The sequence below is a fragment of the Esox lucius genome, chromosome 20, assembly GCF_011004845.1.
Source record: "Esox lucius isolate fEsoLuc1 chromosome 20, fEsoLuc1.pri, whole genome shotgun sequence".
Classification (NCBI taxonomy): Eukaryota; Metazoa; Chordata; class Actinopteri; order Esociformes; family Esocidae; genus Esox; species Esox lucius.
In genome coordinates this window covers 29,384,775-29,412,571 of record NC_047588.1, presented here as the reverse complement: position 1 = coordinate 29,412,571, position 27,797 = coordinate 29,384,775, and the positions used below count along the sequence as shown (strand labels likewise).

The 27,797-nt window shown below is 42.7% G+C and overlaps 1 protein-coding gene across 1 annotated transcript in view; it reads right to left on the bottom strand.

Annotated features, from left to right (window-relative positions):
• si:dkey-246i14.3 (ephrin-A4) overlaps positions 1–27,170 on the bottom strand; it is a 46,000-nt gene extending 18,830 nt beyond the window's left edge. Inside the window, exons 1-3 of the mRNA XM_013139279.4 lie at positions 26,503–27,170; positions 5,144–5,454; positions 602–670 (exon numbers count right to left, since the gene is read on the bottom strand). Coding sequence (XP_012994733.2) covers positions 602–670; positions 5,144–5,454; positions 26,503–26,624 — 502 coding nt within the window. The 5' untranslated portion in view covers positions 26,625–27,170. The remainder of the gene's footprint in view (positions 1–601; positions 671–5,143; positions 5,455–26,502) is intronic.
• Positions 27,171–27,797: the final 627 nt, after the last annotated feature.

Genomic DNA, 27,797 nt, shown 5'->3' with positions numbered 1-27,797 from the left:
TTTGAAAATAGTCAAATACACCAAACATAACATACTTAAAAACTTTGCTTTGCATTTTTGACTCAGGTTTGGCACATGCACACATACATGCACACACACATGCACAAACTTGCTGCAAGAGAAGATCCTACAGCCTCTGCATGTTTTCCAGGCTCTCTTCAAAGAAATAAAAGGATCTTTCTCCTTCAGAGAAATACTGGTGTGATAAACCAGTCAGAGAGGTAGAGGGAGGATTAGAGAGAAAGACAAAGAGAGAAGAACGGGGTAACTAGAAAGGGAAAAGGAAACTGATGAAAGAAAACATGAAAAGAAAATGCCCTCTATTACAATCATTTAGAGTTCAGCTAGAGGAGCTGGGAGGGCGGAATGAGGTGAACGAAAAGGGTAAAATCCAAGGTGAAAGGTGGGATGGAGGGATGGAATAACTCTAGATTTACTAAAGAAAGAAAAAGGAGTGGGGAAAACAGATACAAGGGGAGGTTAGGCGGTTGTACATACTGGTTTCACAATAAAGGGAGGGGAAAGCAGAGAGAGATACAGCTGTTTGATGGGATGGAGGAGGATGAAAGGAAAGAGGGATAAAATGTAGGAGTGTCCTCACCTGGCTCACAACAAACTGTTACTCGCAGCTTCATGCAGGGTAGAGAGCGGGTTTCTCCTGTAGGCAATGCTGGGGGTAGAGGAAGAGAGAAAGGGAGAGAGGAAAAGAGCGAGAGAGACAGACAGAGAGAAAATGAAAGACAAAGAGAGAGAGAAACCTGTGTCATGTTCCATGTATCTATGTTCATGTAACTGCAAGAATTATAGTTGTTTGCTTATGTTAAAATAAAAATGATACAATAATACAAAGCATTTGGAAACATATACTTGTATAATATTTCTTAACACATTATTTCTTAAAACATATTACCATGATGGGTTGCATTCAGTAACTATAAAACTGGAGGAAACGTTTTACCATTTGGAAGGCCCAGACTGACAGCAAACACTGAGGGGGTCAAAGGTGACGCAATGCATTTTGTGAGTCAAGGTGTGTCCTGAAGTAATGTGGAGCTTGACTCTTTCTATTCACTCTTATCTCTTCAGTTGCTCCGTGAAAAGAATACATCTTTTGAGGCATTTTTGTTCGTCGGACCCCCCCAACGTGAGTAAAAAACAGGACTCATTGGTCTTTGTTCAAACAGACAATTTAATTGAACAAATCACTCAGGTAAAAAAAAGGTTATTTTTTTACTTAAGCTAAGGCTCTGTACGTTGGTTCTAAAGCTGCGTCCATCATATCATTCAATAATCAATTCACGGGATTAATTTCCGCATCCTACTTCCACTGATCGGTCCTAAACTAACACTACCGGCAGTCTGATCAATTTTTCTCCACGCATTCGAGACAAACAGTTGTTGGTCGATAAACTGACCTGCAGGACTGCGTATGAATCCTACCAGTGATCAGGCTGTGGAAATCTCCTGCCATCCATTTGAATGAACGAAACAGTCATCCAAAACATTATTCAACTGATCAAATCTCTATGCCACTCTTGTGTTTGATTGAAATGAATCTGTCTCTCAGGTCAATTGATAATAACAAACTGCATTATTGTACCCCTGTGTCCAGTTACCCGTCATAGACCTGTCTTCATAATGCTGCCTTGCAAACTGAATTCAGTAAAACATCGGTTGGCCAGAGCACTGAGCTGAAGGATCGCATCAGAAACCTGCCGGTGATGGTGTGGTAGAACTCTGATGCCAGCCGTTTGAATGAATGCTAGAACTCTGAAAGGGTAACTAAAAAAAGGAACCGAGGCTCAAGAGTCAGCAAAAGGTCTTTCAAAAAGAACGATGCTCCCAAAATAAACATTCGTCTGAAGTGGTGGCCATGCCAGAGAGGATCCGGGTGAGTATTCTCATCATCTCACTCCAATGGTAACCCATATTCAACAGGCCTGCTATTGAGACAGTGCTGTTCTGTCTAGCATGGCCATCTAGGGACCTCATTGGGTTGACTGATGCTGAGGCTGTGTGTGAGCTGGGAGTGTCGGACACAGACTCAAACAGCTAATTCCATTAGCAGCTCTAATACCATTCTAGTGTCCCCAGTCTCAAAAACCATTGTCGTGTCCCCAGTCTCAAACAATTGTGCTGGCCCTATGGCCTGGCCCTTTCACCCAGCCAGACGTTTGGACAAACTACGCGGTTATCTTTGATGTGGACAATCCCCACACAGACAGCCAGGCCTACAGAGGCATGGCTTTATTGTTGTGTTCGCCAGTCCTGCACAGCCACAATGGCCCAGTGCTGTGTGTTTCTCTCATGCTCTAACAATGCTTCATTGTCCCTCGGACCAAACAGTAATTTATGTAAAGAGTCTTTCTTTTCCTCTGTTTCTCTCATCCATTCTTTTCCTCCCCTGTTTTCCCTCGCTTTTGTTGCTCCCCCTTTCTTTCTCCCTGTGGATTCCACTCATCCCCTCTTTCTGTACTGTCAGACTCTGTCCATCTCTTTCTCTTGGTCACTTCTCCGTGCTCCTCTTGCACTGGTTGTTCTCAGCCTATACTTCTCTCTCGCTCCTCTGTATCGATATCCATTTCTCTTCCTAGCTTGAAGGTGTCCCTCTGTCTGTTTCTTTGTTGTTGCCCATCTCCACTCCTGTTCTCTTTCTCTTGCTCTCTCTCTCTGTTCTTTCTTGTTCCCTCTCACTCTGCCTCTCTCTCCCTTTTGGCTGGACTGAGCAGAGAAGTTGCAAAACAACTTATCATTTGATTTAACAGAATACCCTTCCCTCCTTCTCTGCTCTGTGAGGGAGGGACAGTGGAAGAAAGAGAGAAAGTAGTGGGAAAAGAGAAAACCCAAGTTTAAAATGTTTACAGTAATATAAAGTACCGATTTTCTTTTGCACCGACAGATTCTATGCTTCCAGTAACTAAGATAGCTTTTGTTGTGCATTTCTAATTAACAGCCGTGTGCTGAAAAAAACTAAAACACTAAAGAGGCAAAAAATTAAGTGGGTAAATTGTTTCCATGCTCGATTTAAGGAATTGTTCATTATTAAATCGTCAATAGCCCTCCCATCATCCTCTTTAATGTCTCAAGTAGCTAACATAGGCAGAATGCAGGAACTAAGTCATATCTGCAATATTGTAATAATTGTCACATGCCAACATATCATTACAGCCATGCCATGGGTAAATTTGCTCTTATGTAGGTGTCAAATAATTATAGTGAAACCTCAAGCCAATCAGAAAAGCAAGGCAAACCAATTCAAACATATGTGAAAGTCAAAAAAATCCTTGTCCTGCTAATTTGTAAAATCCTTGTCCCACTCTTAGCATTCTCTCAACCAAATTCATGAGACAGTCACCTGGAATATCTTTCAATTGACAGGTGTGCCTTGTTAAAAGTTTATTTGTGAAAATGTTAAGAACTTTGAGTTTCTTTTAGTGCAGTCACAAAAACCATCAAGCTGTAAGATTAAACTAGATCTCATGAGGACCATCACAGGAAAGGAAGACCCAGAGTTACTGTGGATATAAAAAGTCTACACACCCCTGTTAAAATGCCAGGTTTTTGTGATGTAAAAGATTGAGACAAAGACAAATCATGTCAGAACTTTTTCCACTTTTAATGTGACCTATAATGTGAACAATTCAATTGAAAAACAAACTGAAATCTCAGAGGGGGAAAAATGAAAAAAAAAAAACAATAGCTTGGTTGCATAAGTGTGCACACCCTCTTATAACTGGGGATGTGGCTGTGTTCAGAATTAACCAATCACAAAAGCCATGGTCCGCAGAGAGCTTCCAAAGCATCAGAGGGATCTCATTGTTGAAAGATATCAGTCAGGAGAAGGGTACAAAATAATTTTCAAATCATTAGATATACCATGGAACACAGTGAAGAGAGTCATCATCAAGTGGAGAAAATATGGAACAACAGAGACATTACCAAGAACAGGACGTCCCTCCAAAATTGACGAAAAGATGAGAAATAAAATGGTCAGGGAGGCTTCCAAGAGGCCTACAGCAACATTAAAGGAACTGCAGGAATTTCTGGCAAGTACTGGCTGTGTGCTACATGTGACAACAATCTCCCGTATTCTTCATATGAATGGGCAATGGGGTAGGGTGGCAAGACGGAAGGCTTTTCTTACAAAGAAAAACATCCAAGCCCCCCAAAAGCATGTGGGGAATGTGTTATGGTCTGATGAAACCAAGGTTGAACTTTCTGGCCATAATTCCAAAAGGTATGTTTGGCGCAAAAACAACACTGCACATCACCACATCACATACTATAACGTAGCTACTGAAAGTTGTAGCCAGCTAAGTTTTTGTCTATCCTGGCCCAAAAACTATGCACAGATGCGTACTTTGAAAATCCACCAGAAATAGTCGCAATATAACTGGGAACTGTTTAATTTTAGGCTTACTACTGAAGCTACTGCAGCTACTGAAGGTTGTAGCCAGCGAAGTTTTTGTCTATGCTGAAACAAATCCTAACGCATTATTATCTTTGACTGTGAAGAGATTTGAATGCGGGACCTATTGGTTGCAGGTCCGCGTCTCTAACCACTACGCTATTTAAGAAAGGTAGTCAGTCAGTCACTCAGTAAGAGACATTCACTCTTCTTGGCTGGCTCCGCTTACGCAAATATAGGGTACCTACTTCAAGACTGTTGGAAAAGTATTCCATATGACTACTGTATGAAGCTGGTTGAGAGAATACTATGAGTGTGCAAAGTGTTCATGAAGTCAATGGGTGGCTACTTTTAAGAATCTAAAATAAATATTTAGTTTAATAGGCTTTTCTACATGATTCCATATGTGTTATTTCATAGTTTTTGATAGGTCTTCACTATCATTCTAGTACATGGAATCAATGAAAAATAATGATATACCCTTCAATGAGTAGGTGTGTCTAAACTTTTGACTGCTACTTTAAAAAAAAAATGTTAATCTAAACATGCCCAATAAATTTTCATGCCCCCCCGCAAAAAAAAATGTGCTAATCCTTATTTAAAAAACTGTTTCCATCAACATTGTTGCAGTAAAGGTTAGACAACAGAAACATCCACCCCTGTGAAACGAAGAAAACTCAGGGTCTTTTTTAAAACATGTACCCCCCCATCCTTCCTCCCTCCCCCTCTACTCACAGCTGTAGTAGTAGTGGTGCCCAGGCACGAATTCGAAGCCCAGAGAGAAGGGAGTGAAGCGCTGGATCTTCTCCGAGAAGCGGACAGGGCCGAAGGGGGCGTGGGGGACGTTGCACTCCCACCTCTTGATGGAAACGTCGGTCTTGACGCAGCCTCTGAACCCCTCTTCGGCCACCAGGTACAGGGCCAGGTTCTCCGGCTGTGGCTGGAGGGAAGCATCCTCACTGGGTGACAGGGAAGGGTAGTGGGGGCAGTAGATGTCCAAGTAGTCATTCAGATCCACCTGAACAGACAGATCACCTTCTATCAACCTGGAGAAGGGGGGGAGAAGGACAGAGGTAAACAGATTAAGCATCGACATTCCACAACACCGATTAAACAGGTTAAAATACTACACTGTCAGCCTCCGAGAAAGAGAGGGAGGAGAAATATAGATGGATCGTTGAAAGATCGTCTATATAACAGTGGGCCCGGAGAGAAGGGAGACGGATGGATCATCAATATTCCAAATGATTACAAGGTATGATAAAACAACCTAATGTACAGCCTTTATTAGCTGTTTTGTCATCTGATGCCGTGTAATGATTTAGATAGAAGCAGTGGCAGGATAAGCAACATAGGCAAAAAGAAAGAAAAGGAGCAAGCTAGAGATAAAGAGCGGTTACAACAATTCTTCTTATATGCTAATTAAGGAGAAGAGGGAGTTGGAAGAGTACAGAGTGAACTGGACTTTCTTACAAGCGCAAGCACAAACGCAGACACATACCAGCACACACATTAAAGTTTCCAGTCAAGGCTGGCTAGTTCTGGGCATAACAACATGGCCCCAGACTTTAGCAGTATCGTGCTGAAAGGCAGTGGTGGACTGAGGAAATACAGCAAATCTAATAGCTAACAGTCCTCCACTGAAACAGACTAGCCATGTGTCCACCGGTCTACAGTAGAAACACAGAGACGGATAGAGACCTCTGTGGTCGTGAGGTCCCCCTAACAACCAAAAACTCACAAAATGGGAAAAACCCACAACTGAGTCTCTGCATGATGAATAATGCTAAGGTTTTCTCAAAATAAAATGCAAAACACAGAGGAACCTAGAGAAAAACCTCCTTAGCCGGCTAGTCTCGGGGCTCTGTTCACAAACCCAAACCTGCCAGGACAGCAACACATAAGGACCCAACCAAATCATGAGAAAACTGAAAGAACTATATGACACTGAAAGAATTCAGAAAAAAAAACTATGGAAGACTACAGTACCTTGCACTAAAACAATCAAAAATTAAGAAAATGGAAAGAAAACAAGACAGAAGACATTATGAAGGAAAACTAGTGTGGGCAGAAACAGGGAGGAGTGCTGAGGATGGACAAAGTGAGAGGGTCAATGGAAAGAGAGAACTAAGTAAGTTAGAAGATGAAGGGAAGAAAAAAAGAAAATGTAAGAACAGAGGAGCTGAGTTTTAATTAGTGGCCCTGGAGAGTCTGGCTGTCGACGTGAAAGGAAAAGAGGAGAGACAGACGGACAGAAGGAAAGAGAAAGAAGAGAGAAAGAAAGAAAAGAGAGGAGAGTGAGGTGGACTTTAATTGGTTTCCCCTCCACACTGAGAACAGGAGAAAGGGATGAGGGGGCAAAGGGAAGAGAGAGACAAGGAGGAACAGGGAGACAGGATGCATGTCTTGGGTGGTGAGTTCAGGTCCGTCAGTGAGTCTTTATTGAGGAGCGACAGAGCGAGAGGCGGCGAGAGGGAGGGAAAGAGCCAGTGCCGGGAGTCAGTGAAGGGGGAAAAGGAGAGAATAGCATGTGGAGAAGAGGGGAGAGACGGGGTCTCAAGTTAAGTGGGTGGACAGAAAATAAGAGAGCACCAAACGACTGGACCAATCAAAAAAAAAAAAGAGAGAAGGGAAGAAACTAAATGAACAGGGAGCACTGACACAAAGCCAGGGAGTACGCCGGATTAACGGGAGTGTATCAGAGATGAAGAGGAGAGGGAGAGAAAGATGACAGGAATTGGTTGTGAGAAGTGTGTTTTAGGAAGGATTTACAGTTCCCATGCAATGCATCAGCAACTACCAGTGAAGTCAACTGACGAAAAGCCTATTCAGTGACCAGCAACCCTGGTTCTGGACAGCTGCATATTGAGGAGACTTTTGTTTCAACAGGGAGGGGAGACAGTTTGAGGGGCTGTAGACCATAGTACAGAGACAGCTCTTCATTATCGGTTTCCACACACAAGCTACGGAGAGTATTGGTGATCAATCTACAGGACGGAACCATCGATCTGGGCCCCTCAAACAGGATGGATAGACATACCTATTGAATATCATTACTTTCTGCATAAATGCATCCTCAAAATGTTTGGATCAGATAATGTCTCATGAGTTCTTTCTGTGTTTGATACCGGGGAAGGCACCTAATTAGGCATATCTCATTTCTAAATGTCCATCATCACTGTTTCAATGAAATCGTTTGATCTCAATCGGTTTCAGGAGAATAAGCTACACATTCAGATCATTAAGTATGCAGATCTCTGTGAGTGAATTAAAACTGATGATGTTGTACTACAGTATAGCCCGCCTGCATTTTGTTTCCATCAAAGCACATCATTTCTGTAGTGGTGTGTTCTGTTGGGTTTTAGCAGTATGAGACAAACTATTTGACCATCGAGATAACCTTCCTAAATCAGTTGGTGTTTCCAATGTGACAGGGATGATACGCTTTACAGTCATGTTAAATTTGTTTTAAGAAGAATACTTGTTGATCATTGTGAAGCCTGATCCACGCAATAAATAAATGTCAAAGCGAATTATTGGCGGACACCTGATGTTAATGAGTAACCCCTCACAATTATCAAACTAATCAAATACAGTACCTTTCAATCAAATTCAGTAGCTATACCTCAAATACATTACCTTTCAATCAAATACAGTAGTGTAAATCAAATACAGTAGCTATAAATCAAATACAGTAGTTATAAATCAAATACAGTACCTTTCAATCAAAGACAGTAGCTATAAATCAAATACAGTACATTTCAATCAAATACAGTAGCTATAAATCAAATACAGTACATTTCAATCAAATTCAGTAGCTATACCTCAAATACATTACCTTTCAATCAAATTCAGTAGCTATAAATCAAATACAATACCTTTCAATCAAATACAGTAGCTATAAATCAAATACAGTAGCTATAAATGAAATACAGTAGGTATAAATCTAATACAGTACCTTTCAAAGACAGTAGCTATAAATCAAATACAGTAGTTATAAATCAAATACAGTACCTTTCAATCAAAGACAGTAGCTATAAATCAAATACAGTACATTTCAATCAAATACAGTAGCTACAAATCAAATACAGTAGCTAGAAATCAAATACAGTACCTTTCAATCAAAGACAGTAGCTATAAATCAAATACAGTAGCTATAAATCAAAGACAGTCGCTATAAATCAAATACAGTACCTTTCAATCAAATACAGTAGCTATAAATCAAATACAGTACCTTTCAATCAAATACAGTAGCTATAAATCAAATACAGTACCTTTCAATCAAATACAGTAGCTATAAAAACTAAACAAAATATAGTTTGATTGGATAAGCACTCTCCCAGTGTCAATACATGTCAGAAACACCTTTGGCAGTGATTATAACAAGTGCGTGTTTTTGAGTGAATTGCTAAAAGCTAGATTGTGCAATATTTACCCATTATTATTTCCATAAGTCTTCAGGCTCCGTCAAGGTGTTATGGATTATAGCTAGACAGCAATTTTCATTTTCTTTTATTTGTTATATTTTCAGGCATTCATGCTTTCTTGAGAAAAACTAACGGAGATTAGTTTGAGCGAGGGTTTTTGCTATAAGATGACCCCAGGTCACTTGCCAAGGGTTTTAAAACAGATTTAATACCAAACTTGGTCACTCAGAAACATTTACTGTATTCTTGGTAAGCAACTCCAGTATAGACTTTGATTGTGTTGTTGGTTATAGTCCTGCTCATATTCTATAATGTCAAAGTGAAAACTAAAAATTCAATAACACCTTATAATGTAACAAGGTGAGAAAAGGTCCAGGGTATTTTGTTTTCACTCCATATTGTTTAATTTTGTATTATGTATACTTTGGGGTACAGGAACCTCTGCAGTGTGTGTATGTTTATGTGTTTATTCGCGTCAGCAGTATGTGTTTGTACCACCTGCAGTCCCTCTCCTTCTGTTTCTCTCTGCATGTCCATCACTCTGTCCCAGCACTGTCTACCTCCTCTCCTCCTCCCCATGTCCCCTGGGACTCGTCCTGTCCTGTAATCCATTCTTTCTGCCCCATCCTCAACTCAGATGAGTTTTTCTGGCAATTACAGAAAGGGTGTGCACCAAAGGTGTCCAACACTGTCAACCCTTTGCTCCCTCTCCCTCCCCCCCCTCCCACTCCCTCACTGTCACCCCCCCCCCCCCCCATCTCTGTCTCTCTCCCACAGCCCTTGGAAGATGAGCTACACCCTAATTATACCCAGAATGCTCTGCTCTGTGCCAGCTGCAATGAAGGAGAGCGGTGACGGCACACACAGGATCATGAAGTGCTGTAGGGTGTCAAAGAGTATAATGTCACAGCTGCCAATCAGAGAGGGAACAAAGTCAAAGAGGAAGAGAATCAAATATACACAGTGTAGAGGAACAGCACACCCTGACGCTGTGGCAGAGACAGGGCCAAGGGTCTGGGGAACGACAACATGACAATGTTGGATCGTTGTTGGAAGAGAGGAAGACGAAGAGAACGAAACCCTTCTCTTCATCTTTGAAGAGAGCCTCAGGTCCAGCTCTCTCACGGGAGTGTTCAGTCCTGCTGAGGTCAACATTCTGGCCTGTTAAAAACCATCCATTCTCACTGTGAAAGTTAACAATAACCCACATGGCGAGCACTGCGAAAGATTACAGCGATGTAAAATACAAAAAATTTACCACAAAACCACATAACGTAATGAAAGGAATATTGCACAAAATGGACAAATTCTGATAATGTGTGAGTGTGTATGTAAGGAATAAGGCGTGAGTGGGTGTGGTATATGGCCAATATACCATGCCTAAGAATCTATACCGCTAACCCCTGAGATGTCTTATTGTTCTTATAAACCAGTTACCTATGCAATTAGAGCAGCTGATGTGATGACATACCTATGGTATACGGTGCCATATACTACGGCTGTCAGCCAATCAGCATTAAGGATTCCAACCACCCAGTTTATAAAGATATGCATATGAGTACATGTGTGGTTTTAATGAAATGCAGGAGTTTAACTGTGGTGGCCAGGGACCTTTGATCCTTTATATAAGAGAATAATTAAACAAGCAACCATCTCTCAGCAGTATGCCTGGAATACAGAACACTACGCGCACCAACCATACTATCTACTATAAACTACATGACCTGCATACTTAATACTTTACTACTCCGCAAAACAAGGAGATAATATTATGCATGCAAAGCTTATTTATCTAATAAACCAAGAAGCAAAGAACTCTAGTGCAAAGGAGAACAATGTAGCTGTTGTAACTAGTACATTAAAGTACAGAAGGGGGCCCTCCCCCCTGTGGTCTAAAGATCAAATCCCAATCGCCCAGGGCACTGACGGGGACACTGCCCTGGTAAGGGTGTTGTTTTTAATGGCACGTTAAACGAATGTCCTTACTCTCTGTGATCACTTAGTGTCCCATGGCACATATCATAAGAGAAGAGACGTTAATCCTGGTGACATTGCAAATGTCCCATCTGGCAGTCATATCATCACAGCCACCCAATCATTCTCAGCTGACAATGAACTCATTCATCCCCTCTTCCAAAATGTACTATATATATATATATATATATATATATATATATGCCAAATGTGTACATATATATATATATATGCCAAATGTGTACACAGTCATTTCTGTATGTCACTAGGACAGGAAAACAGTGTACTGGTACATGAATCAGGTACACAAAGCTATCAGTGTGTGGGCATTTCCTGTGTAGAGGGAGGGATGATGTTGCACAATGATTTGCCACATTTCCATTGCGTAAAACAGCATAACAAGTAGTCATCGTTAGTGGAATTTGGTTATGATGTGTAGCAACATGACAGGCCACGGACAAGCAACACACACGGGCCGTGACTCTGAGTAAGGCCAGTGATCCAGGCTCAGATGTCTTCAGTCTCCAAATGGATAAGGGTCAGATGTAGGCAAGTAAAACTCGTCTGCTGTTACCGGCAACCTCCACCTCAAGTGCCTGAAAGCTCAACACCTCAAGTGGTCTATGAGAGAGGGATGGGAAGACAGAGACAGGCTGCCCTGCGGAGTGAGGGGGAAAGGAGGGATGAAGGGAAGGAGAGAAACAACAGAAGAAAACATTCTTTCCTTAAAGGGTTTCATCGCCCAAACAATCTCTCCCCAACAAGGGGGGGGGGGGGGGATAAGTAGAGAGAGAGGTGTCATGAAGCACCACGGCCAACAGAGAAATGTGTCCTGGTTGTGCTATACCTGTGTATGTCTGTGGTTCTATTCCCCACCCGTATGTGTCTGTGGTTCTATTCCCCACCCGTAGGTGTATGTGGTTCTATCCCCCACCCGTAGGTGTATGTGGTTCTATCCCCCACCCGTAGGTGTATGTGGTTCTATCCCCCACCCGTATGTGTCTCTGGTTATATCCCCCACCCGTAGGTGTCTGTGGTTCTATTCCTGACCAGTTTGTGTCTGTGGTTCTATTCTCGACCCGTATGTGTCTCTGGTTCTATCCCCCACCCGTAGGTGTCTGTGGTTCTATTCCTGACCCGTAGGTGTCTGTGGTTCTATTCCTGACCAGTTCGTGTCTGTGGTTATATTCTCGACCCGTATGTGTCTCTGGTTCTATCCCCCACCCGTAGGTGTCTGTGGTTCTATTCCTGACCCGTTTGTGTCTGTGGTTCTATTCCCCACCCGTATGTGTCTGTGAAACTATTCAACCCTGCTTCACATGATCGTGTCATGCTGTTACTGAACGTTCTTTCAACACTTCAGCCATGGCCCCTGTCTAAAAATACACAATAGTATCTTGGAAATATGTTGCCATTCTTAGAGCATGCAGATAGTAATAATGAAAAAAAATTGCCATCACTTTAAAGACGCTAGAAAATGAGTCAAGAATGCTAACACTAATAAGCAGAAACACCCTGTCAGGCTCCACTGCTTCATAGAATCTTTATAATATTGTGATGCACTTTGTTCCCCATGAAGTCTCTCCATCACTCCTTCATCAAGCATCAACTCGTTTGTTGTCTGCCTCGTTCCCTACATATGAGACAGGAAAACACATAAGCAGCTCAGACATGTTGTGTCTAACCCAGTGCTTTAGCTCCTCTCTGGTCCCTCCACACGCCCCAACACAGACTTAAACCCCCACCTCTCACCACCTGGGGCCTCCCACCACCCCCCCAGCTGGCCCCTATACCAGGCCCAAGTCCCTCCTCCTACTACTATTCTGTGACATCCACAGGGCCAACCCCTCCATGCTCTTCTATGGCTGGCTCTGGGCTCTACTTCCTATTGTTATCTTCTCCTTCCTGGTGTGTGTTGTACTTCCTACACTTCCTCTTGGGATAACAGGAAATGCATCTTGACCCCCTTCCTCTCCCTCTGACAGCTTTTCTTTCCTACAGTCTGTCTGTCCTGCTGTTTCCCCTTCAGCCTGTCTTCCTTCAGCCTGTCTATCTGTCCTTCTCCTCCAGCCTGTCTGTCTGTCCTTCTCTAGCCTGTTTGTCAATCCTCCTCCAGCCTGTCTGTCTGTCCTCCTCCAGCCTGTCTATCTTTCTGTCTTCCCCAAGACTGCCTGTCTGTCCTCCTCCAACCAGTCTGTCCTCCTCCAGCCTGTCTGTCTGTGGTCGCTGCTACTAAATATGGTCGTGGCGAGGAGGATTCCTAACCCTGGTTAGCTGTGTGTTTGCACGAGTATGACCTCAGTGTCTGTTACTTACAGCAGGCCTAACTCCCTCCTTCAGTCTAACTGGTGTGTGTGATGTGTGTGTTCAGCCTAAATGGTTTGTGTGTGTGTGTGTGTGTTCAGCCTTACTGAAGCGATTGGCTGCACCTCTTTCACTCAGCAGGACCTGTTAAATGACCTGCAGGTTGAGACTCTTCGGGACGGTTCTATGCCCCACATCTTTCAATGGACCAGTGGGTGGCTGAACAGGCGAACACAACTACACACACAACCACACGCTCACACACACGCATGCACACACACGGTCAGCAAGAGGCCTGGTCAGCTTTAGAAACAGCCCAGACCCTATTTTATGCCTGTTAGGGATAGACTCCTAGGTGTGCGTGTGTGAGACAGAGTTTTTGTATGTGTGTATTATGAGGAAGTCAGCATCAGCAGAAGGAGGACACAGGAGGACCTCACAGCTGTGGAGAATTGAGCCAATCGCCATGGATACAGGCCTCCAACCGAATGCGTCCAGTAGGACCACAGACCTAGCTTTGGGAATGGAGTTCATTCTTTAATACAGACTTCTTACAGCTCCACTTTGAATCTATTTCCAAAAAGTAATTCAAACACACACAGGACAAAATACACACACAGACACGCACACACAAACACACGCACACACACACACACACACAGGGTGGAACTGGAGGTATTATGGAGTGTGTTGTACTCGTTGTTCAAGGTAGGGGGTAAATAAGGTCAGCCATGCGGTTGCCTAGGAAACAACCAATCTGAAGCTGGGATTCAAGCCAAACCTCTGCCCCACCCATCCATCTCTCCATCCCTCTATCCATCCCTCCCTCCATCCAGGGAGCCTTCCTCCAAACCTCAGAGTAATGAGTGCTCTCCATGTCTCAGTTTCTGCTCTCTGCTGAGCTTTAAATAACAGTGTTGTTGTGATGGATACATCTACAGAATGGAATACACACGTACACACACAACGAGACGGACAGAGAGACCGAAAGAGACGGACACAGACAAGAAAGACAAGAGACAGATATTTGGATAGATAGTTAAACAAAAAGATAGACAGACAGAGTGAGACGGAGAAAAGAGTGTAAAAATACCTAACAGGATTTACTTACTTGCTGTCTGAAATTACGTCCCGCCCCCCCCAACACACACACACACACACACACACACACACACACACACACACACAGAGCACAGGCTCACTTCACACTGGTACAGCTTGGAAGCTGCAGGAACCAACCAAAGCCAAGTTGAGCTGCACGCTTCAATGCTCATAGTTGTCGCAGAACCCGACCACTGTGCTGCCGACCCAGTGTCCGTCAGATCACGGAGTACACCTTTAGCTCTTAACACAGACCTTCTGTTTGATGCCTGGAAGTATGCAGCTGTGCATGTCAGCGCAGATCCACAAGGCTAACTCTGAAAAGTTTGTTAAGGAGGACATTGCGGTAGAGACGACCATAAAACGACAAACACACACACACACACACACACACTTTAACATACAGAACACCCCAAGCACAGTTCAGCTTGCTGAAAAGGGCACTCACTAAGCAAATACTATCTACACCAATAAATCAGCTCTGGCTTTGAGAATCCATCATTTACTAACTGGGTCACTCTTCTGATATTTTACACTCTTTCCACTTCTTTCTTTTTTCTTTCCCACCCATGGTCTCTCTCTCGCTCTCTTTGTGACATGAAGGTCAGTCTGAGTGCTAACACTGCTCTGAGGCTGTTATACCTGGCCAGGTGTGCCCTCTCTCTCTCTCCCCCATCCTCATCCCTCTCTCTGACGCCTCTGTGGTTGTTAGTGAGGGAACAGAGGAGAGGATTTTGGGTTGTGAGACCTCGTTTAGTGCGTACAACACACACACACACACACACACACACGTTTAGACATGTCAAGACAACTAGTACCCTGCCCCAGCACGGCGGACATGCCTGAATAATTGAAGTGGAGAGAGGGATGGGAGGAGGGACTGAAGGTGGGAAGCAGTGAGAGTAAGACAGCCTTTTCCAGAGCCCATTTAAAAGTTCCACACTTCTTGTCTCACTTTCCTTCCCTCCGTCTTCAGTGGGTTTTATTTCCTCCCCCCATCAACATTTCCCCAACACTCTTGCCTAGCTCTTCCTCTCTGTCCACGTCTCCCCCCCTCTCTGTGTTTATCTAAGTACTTTCACGGTCACTGCCTAGGGATCCCAAGGGAGTCCGCTGTCCCTTCCCTGCCTCTATCCTTCAGAAAGCAGCCCCCCCCCCCTTCCCTGCTCTCACATACTAACCCACTCACCCTCAGTCACAGCCTGTCCACGCTCCTCTCTCTCCCTCCATCTTTCTCCATCACATTGGGTTCATATCTAGTGGATCTGCCCCCCCCCCACTTCTCCCCCAAGGCTGCCAGCTTTGTCCTGCTCTAGTCACGCACAGGACCCCAAAGCCCCCCGCCCATATGACACACAGAAACACACACACACACACACACATCCCTCGGCAGGGAAGTCGCCACTACTACACAATAGCGAATGCAATACTAATATCATAAAGGGTTGTGAATGTTTAAACCATGTCAGTCAAAGAACAAAGTTTACATGGTCGTATTTCCTTGCTTGATTCCATCTCAGGCTAAAGCAGAAGGTGGAGACTAATCTACTGTAATCCTAACATAACCCAATAATGTAGATATTATCAGACCAAGGCAGCGCTTACTGGAAGGTGAGCTTATGTCTTATGTTGATTTAAAGAAGGATATAATCCTACAATTCCTATCTAAAATGTGAGGTCAAAAGGTTTGCCTGCCAGCAATGACTCAGCTACTTGGTCATCTTGTTTCCACAAGGCAAGGTAGACCTTGCAAATGTCTTCATTCTGTTAATAACCGAACATACATTTTCCCAAAACAATAAAATGACGAAATATTTATTTCAAATCTTGCAATCCTAGTAAAAAGCATGTGAGAATGAGAGATAAGAGGTAGAAGATTGGAGTGTGTGTGTGTGTGTGTGTGTGTGGGGGGGGGGTTCAGAGTCCATCGAGGCCAACAATGCTCCAGCAGTAGACAAGGATTAACTGCTTAATGTGGGATTACAGATGACCAGCGACTACACTAAGAAATTAACCACAATTACCAGATTAATCACACCAGGAGGTGTTGTCTACATTGGTATTGTGTGTTGTGACCTACTTTGATACACATTATCCGTATAAAGCACATTTTACAACGTAATTACAATTGTTTATTACATGTGTTGTAAACCTACATATCACTCCAATTGCACACTTAAAATAATGGCCAACATTACTTGCACAGAGTTCCACAGCTTCCATAGTTTATCGCCTATTTAGACAGAGTGTGCACAATGCATCAATATGCATCCACCTGAATGAACATCCAACATGAGTTCTGCTGCTGGAAAGAAAGCTCTATGCAGAAGATGTGATTATTTCACCCCGGACAGAAAAACACAAACACTTTTCTGTTTGTTCTCATGTTACCAAACAATATCCTGCAGATTACCGTGGTCCAGTAACTGAATGGTTGGACAGAACAACCAGGACATGCTACAGATCTGAAGGAAGCTCACTAAATGTGTGTTGAAGAATGAGAACCGACAGTTTCTTCAAAAAACTGAAGGAAAACTAAATCGAGACAGAGATATAGAAAGAGAATTAATAGATAGATATAAAGAAAGATGGAATGGAACATTAAGAAGTAGGCAAAGGTATATTAGTTAAAAACATTCCCAACCTGTAATTCAAGTTTAGGTTTCAGTTGATATGTGAACAGGATATACAAGATATGGACCATTTTATGAAAAGCTTACAGGACAGCAACATCCTATCAAATCTCAGGATACCTGGGTATCGACACACACACCCTAGGGTGGTGCCCAACTCAGGATCATGAGGACCCCCAACAGCACACATTTTTGTTGTAGACTCAGACAAACGTACCTTATTCATCTCATTCAGGGCCTGATGATTTGATGACAGGTTGAATCATGTGTACTGTTGGGGGTACGACAGTTAGCAATCTGAGCCCTACCTCAACCTCCAGACTCTACACTGCCTCTTCCAACAGTGAGATTAGTGCTAGTAGTAATTAGTAGTACTAGTGGTAGTGTTAGTAGTAGTGCTAGTAGTAGTGTTAGTGGTAGTGTTTGTAGTAGTGTTTGTAGTATTGCTAATAGTAGTGCTAGTAGTAGTGTTTGTAGTATTGCTAATAGTAGTGCTATTAGTAGTGTTTGTAGTAGTGTTAGTAGTAGTGCTAGTAGTAGTGTTTGTAGTAGTGTTAGTAGTAGTGCTATTAGTAGTGTTGTTTAGGAGTGGTGAGTAGGAGTGGTGTTTGTTTCAGTAGTAGCAGTGTTTGAATAATGACGCAGCATTCCATTAATATTTTGTTCAAGAATTCCTTTATTGGCCACACACACACACACACAAACACACACAAACTGTACAGACTGTGTCAATATCTAAATGTGGTGCGAATCGCCTCTCTGACTTTTCCCAGAGGGTTCCTTCAGCAGCCATGGTGTTACTGGTGTGTGTGTGTGTGTGTGTGTGTGCTAGAGAGTGCCTGCGTGCGTATGTAGGTAACGTGTGTGTGCGAGCCTGTGCATGTGAATTTGTACGAGTGTGTGCGTGTAGCTACACTCCTTCCTGACAGTGATAATAATACCTGCTGACATCCTTTCTTCCCCCACTCCCTCTTTCCCCACCCCCACACCCCCCCCCCTGCATCCCTAGAGGGCTTGCCTTGCCGTTTGGGGAGTTGAAATCTGTTGACTCTTTCTCTGCCATCCTTCCTAACGCATTCTCCATCCCTCGCTTCCACTAGCACAGGTCTAATCTTTTTACCATCTCTTGGGGCTGATGTGTGTGTTCCCCATCTCTGAGGGGGGGTCGGTGTGTTGCCCATCTCTGAGGAGGGGGGGGGGGCGGGGGGGGGGGGGGTCGGGGGGGGGCTGTGATACGTTGACATCAATGCCAGAATACTGCGGCAGAGATATGATAGGTTTTCATTTTAGCAGATTGAACAATATAATCAAACAATATAAACAATACAACCTTAGAAAAGTACTAAATATCAGCTATTCATATGGTTTATCTCAAGGCCTTCTGTTCTGACCAGACCAGCGGATATAGTACATACTAAAAGTACATACTACACACACTTATTTTTATATAAAAGCTGAAATCAATTTAAATTATGTTAGATTCTTTTTTTCAACTTGATCAGTAAGATCTTGTATCTAACAACATTTAAGTAAGAAATATGATAATTCCTCTGAAACATAATAAAAGTATGCATAAGTATGTACAACCATTGTTGTTTTTACAGATGTTGAAGATACATAGGTTATTTGCAACTCAACTTCAGTTTAAGGGATTCTGATTAAACCTAAATAAAATGTGATTTGTGTAGGATTTCCTTGAAGGTTTCTTGGCCGCATGTTGCTTGTTGAAAGGTACAGATCAAAAGAGGAACATTCAATATAGAAGGCGTTACATATATCATGGAACAATGTTAAGACCACGATTAAGAACAGTCAAGATGACATCCCCAAGACATTCTACAGTAAAGACAAGGACATCTCTCAAAAATTGTTAAATCATCAGGGAAATGACCAAGAGGCCAACAACAACAACAACCTTAAAAGTGCTGAAAAGATATATGTCAGGAACTGGTCAAACCCTGCATATTAAAACCATTCTCCACACATCTGTAAGGTAAGGTGGCAAGACAAAAGCCATTTCTCACAAAAAAAGAATATCCAAGGCTGTATGTATTTCTTGCAAGAACACTTTTCAGTCTCTCACAACTATTTGGGAAATTGGCCTGATGAGACCATGATAGAATGCTTTGGCCTTCCAAAAGATATATCACCCAAAATACACAGTACCTACAGTACCTACAGTACCTACAGTACCTACATAATATGGGGCTGCTTCTCTTCTTCAGGGAAAGAGGCTTTGGGTCAGGATAGATGGGACTAAGAATAGCTGTAAATATTAAGATATTTTGAAGAATTTCATTTTTCTAAACAATAAAGATCTAAAGTACATAGCCAAAGTAACCATGAAATGGCTTGCAAAAGGCAATATCAAGGTCCTGGACTCGCCCTGTCAGAGCCTGGAGCTCAATCCTATAGAAAATCAGTAGAGTGACTGAAATTGACTCGTAATTTGACTGAAATTGAACTCTGCAAAGGACTGTGGGATACAAGTGAAATGTCCAGATATGCTACGTTGATAGAGACCTATTCAAACAAATGTATACTGTGATCTGTGGTAAAGGTGCTTCCAAGGCATTAGTTGTTGGGTCTGCACAATATTTTATTATTATCCTTCCAAGAAATTATCAATTTGTTTTTCACTTAAATACTGTTGGTTACAAGAGCTTACTAAAAGTGAAGAATGTCTGACATGATTTATCTTGATTTCAGCCTTTACATCAACAAAAGCAACATTTTCAATAAAGGTGTGTAGACTTTTATATCTACTGTATATTGATTGAACTTGAGCAGAAACAGTGAAAAACACACAAGATAAGGACGAAAACGCCTCTCACACACACACTCAGTCGCTCACACCCACACACACACACAGCCAAGCCAGACTAAGGACTCTTTACTGTAGACTTTGTAGATAATGTGTTAGAGGATCTTGACGCAAAAACCTTTATTACACCATAAACCAATGTGAAGTACGCCCTGGTCTGCGGACAGCTACACTCTACTTTCCAGAACACACCGCACTAGATGGACCTCCTACTAACTGATGTCTAAATAGTAAAACAGGAATAAACTCAAACAGAGACACAGACAGAAAAAGAGACAGTCCATCAGAGACAGACTGGTAGGCTACTAAAAAGCAGTGAGACGGGTAGGCTACTAAAAAGCAGTGAGATGGGTAGGCAGCGGAACAAAGATATTTTCTTTCATATTTTAAGTTTTTGTCCAAAGTTTTTTATATATCCATTTCAGGTTATCCCAGAAAGTATAATATGATGTGGGGCACTAGAAAGGTATGGGGATAGAAATGTGTTTATTTCTGTTCACTATTCTACAGCTGAGTCTGAAGTGATGTGCGTGAGTGCGTTTGCAATATTACTTACATGAAAGATTAATGAGTGTCAACGCAACATGAGCGTACTAGCGCAGTGGGTGTGTGCGCGTGCGCGTGCGCATCTCCTGTATATACCAATAGACTGTATGTGTGATGTCTACTGTATATACCAACAGACTGGAATACATGGTGATGAATATGACTGCAATTCATGAAGAAAAAAGGTCAGAACAAGGAAACATTAAATGGTACAACATCAAAAAGCAAAGAAATACCCTCCTCTTTTAAAAGATGTTCTACAACCTACTCCAAAACATCAGCATGCCTGTCCATGGCCAACATGTAAACAGTTGTCCTATTGATGCATGTTGGTGAACAGTCTGAATAAAATAAAGTAAACCAGATAACACTAACAAAAAACATGTATTGTTATATGACAGGGCATATAACAATTTGCACTAAACCGAAAAATTAAAAAAAAAAATATCCCAGCTGAAGAGATATTCCACAACTTTTCAATGAACCACGATTTTAAACCTATCAATAGAAGACACACACACACACAAATCTACAACCATCATGTGAAACACAGGATTTCTGTCAGATATGGTGTTGGCTACTGAGACTGTACTATTTTATGAAGCCGGTGTCTCTGTCTCCTACCTCTTCTTCGATCAATACTCATGCATGTTCTCTACAGCAGGGAATTCCCTGGCTGCTGCTTGGCAACACTTCTGAGGTGTGTGTGTGTGCGCCTGTCTAATAGTGAGACCATTTTAGATCGTGGTTAGGATTGGAGGTCAGGTTTAGGATTAGGGGTTTGGAATTAAACAATTGTTGGCGCACACATGTACAATGATACCAAATGTTGTATGTGTTGCAATAGAGGACGGGGGTTAAGCAGAGAGCATTGAGGATGTGTTAACCGTTTGACTTGTCAACACGCTACTACCAAAACACCAGATATGCAAGATATGTTCCAAAAGTCAATGACACTACGAAATAGAGTTGTACAAAACACATGCAAATGACAGATATTGTTGATGTTTAATGCAGTCGGAGACATCACGCAAAAGAGTGATCATGACATCATTCAAAACCCTTTGCGATTCGCCAGGAAATCGGCTGCATAAACGCATTGGGAAAAATACTGTTTGACCAGGGACCTCACAGCCTGCAGCATGCAGGTATCTGATCCACCACACAGAGCTGCTGAAGCTCGTTGAGCTGAGCTACCCGGCCAGCCCTGCTCTAGCCTCCCCTAACCCAGACGGTGCTAGGGGAAATGTGCTCTGCCTATTGGTTCACTTTGGTCAGGGCTGTGTGTGACACTACCCGGAATCCAACCAGGCTGCAGTGGCAACAGGGCAGCCATTTTGTGAGGCGCCGAGGCGGAGCGTCTACGCCGACAGACCCGCAAACCAAACGCCCTCCGCCTCAGGACACTAGGACGTTTACTCCACAGTCAATATTAGATATGGTCGCTAAATAAACTCTACGGTTGCCCAATAAACTCAGAAATAATGAACTCAAAATTCCCCACACAGAGAGCGTGTGAACGTCGGGTCTGGGGGCAGGTTTGTGTCCATATGTAGTCCAGTGATAATGCAAAAAAAACGGTGATAATATCTACAATTTAAATTGGTATTGATATTCCATAAATACCTTGACCAGGGGTATTCTAATCATTATAAACCCAGCACAGCAACTATCTGATACACACAGAGTACAAGGCCACGCATTCATTCTCCACCAAAAACTCATTTACAATAGTGTGTGTACTACATGTGTGTCCTGTATGTATGCCTATGTGCGGTCGTGACAATTTACAGTTCTGCAGCTTGTTTAAATAAGATTTTATTCAGGGGTTATACACCAGTATTCTATCAGTCTGACAATACTGTGGATTACCCCCCCCACACACACACACACACACACACACTTGTAAAATAATTTACAAGGTAGGGTAATGTATACAGAGTGCAGTCACAGAATAATACAACATTACACTTTCGATTCCTTTCAAAACCTGAGAACAATAAACCCAGCACAGTCTTTTCTCTTTTCTGACACACCTAAATGAAGTAAAAAGAAAACAATGACCCATTTAAATGATACTCTGTCATAGAACTGGGCAGCCTTCCCATGGCACAGGCTGACAGCAGAGATCTACTGGGGCTGGCCCTTCTAGTTAAGCCTTATAACTGCTTAGTGGGAGGAAAGTTCACATTTAAAAAGCCGTCCTCGCTTGTAAAAAATAAAATCTAAAACATACCTGTCTGTCACGCTTTAAAGAATGTTCCTTAAATTTGTAAAAATAAAACTAGAAAATAAACCTTTACGAAATCCCTGTTTTTAGGGAGTGTGCTGTTTTGTAAGTGGCAAAGTGAGACTTCCTGTGAACATGGCTAAGTGCTGGTCTTTGCACTAGCAGGTCGTAGTCTTGCTTCAGTGACAGGAAACACACACACACACACACACAGTTCCACTGAAATAAACTTTAGTGCAGCATAATGGCCAGCCTGCGTCAAATCACTGGAATCATTGCAGCACAATGTTTTGGATAGAAAGGCGAGGCTGGGCTAGAGGACACAAAAACAGGGTCTCTCTCTTTCTCACAACCACACTCACACAATAATGCTTTACAACAACAGTTTACTACAATAGACAAGACAATGAATGAGCATCATCAACAGGAGAGAGAGAGAGAGGCATGAAGGAGGAATGTTGTTATCAGGACAGGGAATAGAGTGGTAATTACCACACTGTGGTCTTGTTGATTAGTTCCCAGCTTCTCCATGTTAATCATTTACCAGGGGAGGGCTAAAATTAGGGCTGAGCTAGGCAACAGAGCAGAGAGACAAACACACACACACACACACACACACACACACACACACAGGAATGAGAGAGAGTGTGTGAGTCAATCAGTGAATGAGTCACATAGGAGAGAGAGAGAGAAACAAGTACAGGTGCAACCATAACTCCCCTGACTAGTCCCAATTACAGACAGCATCAGCTGTCAATTCAGTGTGTGTTTAGTACGTGCCTGAACACAGGTTGACATGATGCACGTTACTCACTGGAGATGTAATGAAGGACTTCTCAGTGAAGATGCAGAAATGCCATTGTTAACTAATCTTTCCCACATCAAGACAGACCCTCAGCGCCACGCGGAACGTGTGAAGCACCAAAAACATTGACGTAAATGAACAATATATCCCTCCCCGTGTATTGTCCCAGTCACTAATATGTTGACTACTTGCACATTTTTACAGAACTCCTATTCCATAAAAAAAAGCTACCAAACAAAACTTGTTTTATCTACGCACTTCTCTACATTTAGATGTACTACCTCGTCATTAGGTGTGAAATGCAACTGGCAAAGAATGTGGCAGAACGAGTAGAGCCTTATATTTACAGACATGGTGCATCTCTTCAGAGATACTAGCGGGTAGACCAACCCCCAGGAGATGTGTCCAGAGAACTAGCCTCAGCCTGCTACACAGGGTAACACCTTGAGCTATAGGCGGGCTGACGCACCAAGAGCATATCCATTGCTTCATGACTCTGCTGTTCAACAGTGAAGCCAAATACCAATATATACACCCCTCCTGCAGAAAATCCTTGATTTTAACTTTCATTTACTAATGCAATTAATCTTATTACAGAATAATTGAAATGTTACGCTTAAAATTATGTTTATAATTTTGTGAATGTAAACGGTTTTATGAATATACACATCTATGTATTTTATTAATGTATAAATTAAAATGTACGGTAAAGCTGTGGTACGCTACAGCCGTCATGCTGCGGTCCATTCTTCCAGCTACCTACAAGATGGCCGACTTTATGAACCTTTGTTCACACATCACTGCTTTTACTTCATTAAAACCATAAATCCTTATTTCTATGGTAAACTGTGACAAGGCAAGGTCCTAAATCATCGATATTAACGGTGTCCTGCCGTGTATTGTGACCGTAGAATCCTGGGCTGCGTTCAGCACATAGAGACGCGATACAACATTCAATTCAACAGAAACAACGCGGTACTGAACGATCAGTTCAAAACAGGAATGGTTTGGGCTGTGGTTTCAAAATGCACTGCTGCCTTTAAAATGTGTCACCCGCTGCGTCGAGCCACACGTCGAACACAGCGTACACGCCTAAAAGTACCTGCTCAACAATGTTTTGGAGGAAATGCCCTTCAGTAAAAAAATCCTTCTATGCAGAAAACGCTCAAGAAAACAGAAGGCAGCTCTGGTGTGAATATTAAACATCCGCCTCCCCGTCCTTTCAACTATCCCCTAACTGCAGTTGGACTCAGCAAACGGTCACTGATTTGGGGACATTTTTGTAGTAACAGTTATAGCAAGGGGTTTGAAATGGATAACCTGACCCTGGGTCTACTGTTAGGAGAACACACCTCCGTGCTGCAGTGTGTTGTATTGCGGAGGAGGCAAGAGGCAGTGGTCGCATGGTCGGGTTTATGGGCCTCAGGATGGCCTATAGCTCCTCAACGGCAGCTCGGGGAAAATGTCTGAATCTAAACTAATCACACAGCCCATATCCAGGTCCTGACAAAGAGAGAGGGGGAGGAAAGGGCAGAGGAAAGTGGGAAGGAAAGCAAGCCACACACACACACACACACACACGACCCCTGGGGAACCTGTCTAGGGTGCAGAATCACGGACACTACTGATGGGTTTCTGATTAGGTGGTGGTGCAGCACAAAGTATTTCCCTGGCACAGAGTGACCCTCCCAGAATCCCCTGACAGAGAGGAGTGGGCTGGTGTTTCCAGGACATTTAGGCGGCTCACAGTTCCAGGGCCCTGGTCCAATGCTATAAAACACATCCTTCCTTCCTCCCTTCCTTAAGGAAATAACAGGGTTTGATTAATGAAGCTGTTGGATGGGAACCTTTATCTGCCTATTATAACAAGGTTCAGTTAGATTCAGTCAGAAATTTCAGTGATTGATGATCCCAGTCCAATATGTTGGTCAGGCCCCCTGGCGCTCCACTCAGGCCAGATAGTCAAGATGCTGTGGGAAACCTGGATATGCTGTAGCTTCCAAGGCTCTTAGCTCCTGTCTTCAATTAACTGCTTGGTAACACCTGGACCTGCAGGTGAGCCTCTCTCTGCCTGACTAATGACCTCAATCCATTACAGATACACAAACACTTATACACACATGCATGAGAGAACACACACACACTTCAACACCTACACATCATCCTCTCATCAGCAACTAGACACTTAAACACAGAGCTGGTTTGGAGTGAAACACACCATGTGTATTAGCATGGACCCTAATCACCAACCCAACCTGGCTGGAGATGAAAGCAGGGGTTCCTCTAACAGAGGTGACACCAATCCAGTGATGTCTGAAAAGCTATTACTGCCTTACTGAGGGAAGATTCATTCAAACTAGGTAATGCGTCGTCTGGACTAACAGCTTTTGCTGGCAGTTGGTTATGCATCAGTAAATGATTATGCAGGCGTTTTGGACAAAGCCGTCAGCAGAACCTTACTCATGCATGTTAGCCTCTATGGGCTGCAATCAACACTGAAGACTTTGATACCCAGACCTGACTTTACATGCATAAATATATAAATCTGATGTTAGTGGTATGGTCCAAAGAGACCTGTAATAACAAAGTTAATCCGCCCTGGGGCCATTTATCTGCACAAACTGAAATCTGTGTCGGACCAAGGGTCTTGCCTGGTCTCGCTCTAGCAACTTCTTCTTGGCTCCATCGTGGTGAATGCATTGTAAAAGGTAGTAGGTCCTGGCTAGTACTTTCTGGTTGAGTGAGCAGTGTCATAAAAAAAGTATGGCTTGGTTAGATTTTTTTGGCGAGATGAACAGGCCAAAATTGGGTTAAACCGGAAAAAAAAAGATTTCAATTAACACCCACCAAACGTTGCTAAAGTGTTTCGTGTATTTATATGGACACCTACCAGGTGTTAAAAGGACAGTGTAGATAAACTTGACACCAACTATGACCAAGGGTGGATGTTCGACCTATGACAAGACTGTAGGAAGAAGTCTGACTTCTGTTTCAATGCAGCACAGTAAAGCAAACACCGGGTTACGTAGCACAATGTTCGGCACGAAGTTAACTAATAGGCTATGCCAGTACGGACTACTACCAGTGTTTTCCCATCTGTGCATCTAGGCTAATGCAAAATGACATGGACTACTCATGCAGAAACGAGGGAGAAAAGGAAGTGAAGTTCATAGACTACCAAATGAACAATCCCAGAACTATTTCACTTCGTTTCTTGGCAGCATTTTTGTTTTATTAACACTTGGCTCACCTTGAGTTAGTGGAGTTCCAGTATACGACGTGTCTTTTGGCCAACACAGTGCACACAATGTTGAGCAGGAAAACGGTTGTTCTCCAAACCGTGACAGCTCCCGGACTCCACGGGCACCCCATCACCGTTACCAGGCGAAGCGTCAGACGGTCCACGGGGAGACAGTACAAGAGGGGACCCGTGGGAGTGGGGTTGATAAAATTCGTTGACAGGTACGCAAGATAACGCGTTGGGATCAACTTGACTGATTAATTCCGTTTAAAGTCATTGAATTGTTCACAAATTAATTCACCAAAATATATTATCACCATGTAGGCTACATCCTCAGTAGAAATCGTTCTTGCATGTTAAAAAATAAGAGGGAGAGATCCCCCCCCCAAAAAAGTTGAACACCGACGAATGTTAGTTTAGTAAAGTTGCTCACCAGCTACTACAGAGTATTTTAATTTGTCTCTGGTAAGTAACATATTTAAGGACAGAGAAACAACTTCAGCAGGATTTATTATATATTTTTCTAACTTAAAAAAAAGCCTAACTTATCGAATGGATCCCTAAAGTTCACTTGCGATTTGTGAATAGCATTGTAAGGAGCCGTGAGTAGCCTACAGGTTTAAAAAGCAGCTATATCCGTAAATAGTCAAATAACATACTTATTAGTTTGTCCCGTCTCAAGCAGACGAGCTTTGATTTGGGATAGGAGGAGCACTGGGCGAGAGTCCCATGGGGAAGGGAGGGATCAATACAACTTTAAACCAATCAGTGGAAAGTATGGGCGGTGACAACATTCCATAGTTTAGAGGTGCGAGGTGCGCCGACTTGTGTGAGCACAGGGTGTGGTACCTTTATATGCCTCAGCTCTTAAAGGGGTAACCCCCCCATTGAAGCGTAAATCATGAAACTACTACCAATTTTCTAAAAGGCATTGCTCTATCAGTGGGTGAAATAACTTTTTTCACCATTATTTAATTTCAGTGTTCAAGAGTTTCCATCACTTGCTTCAGTGTCTCAATGTCCACTATATTGAGTGGTCAACATTTCTGCTTTGCTTGTAGAACCTGCTTTCCAGTTCAAACACAGATTTGAACTGGAAATGCATATTTACCAAGTTGAACACGCCCCACTCTCTTATCTCAAAATTGACGGTGCATTTCTAATAAGCAGTTTTACAATTTTATATCTACTTTCATGTGAAAATGTAAGTACTCCTCCAGAAAAGTTGTTTTTTTTTTTTTTACATATTTGGTTAAATGAACATGTAAGTTTCAAGTTTTCAAGTTTAAAAGTTTATTTGTACA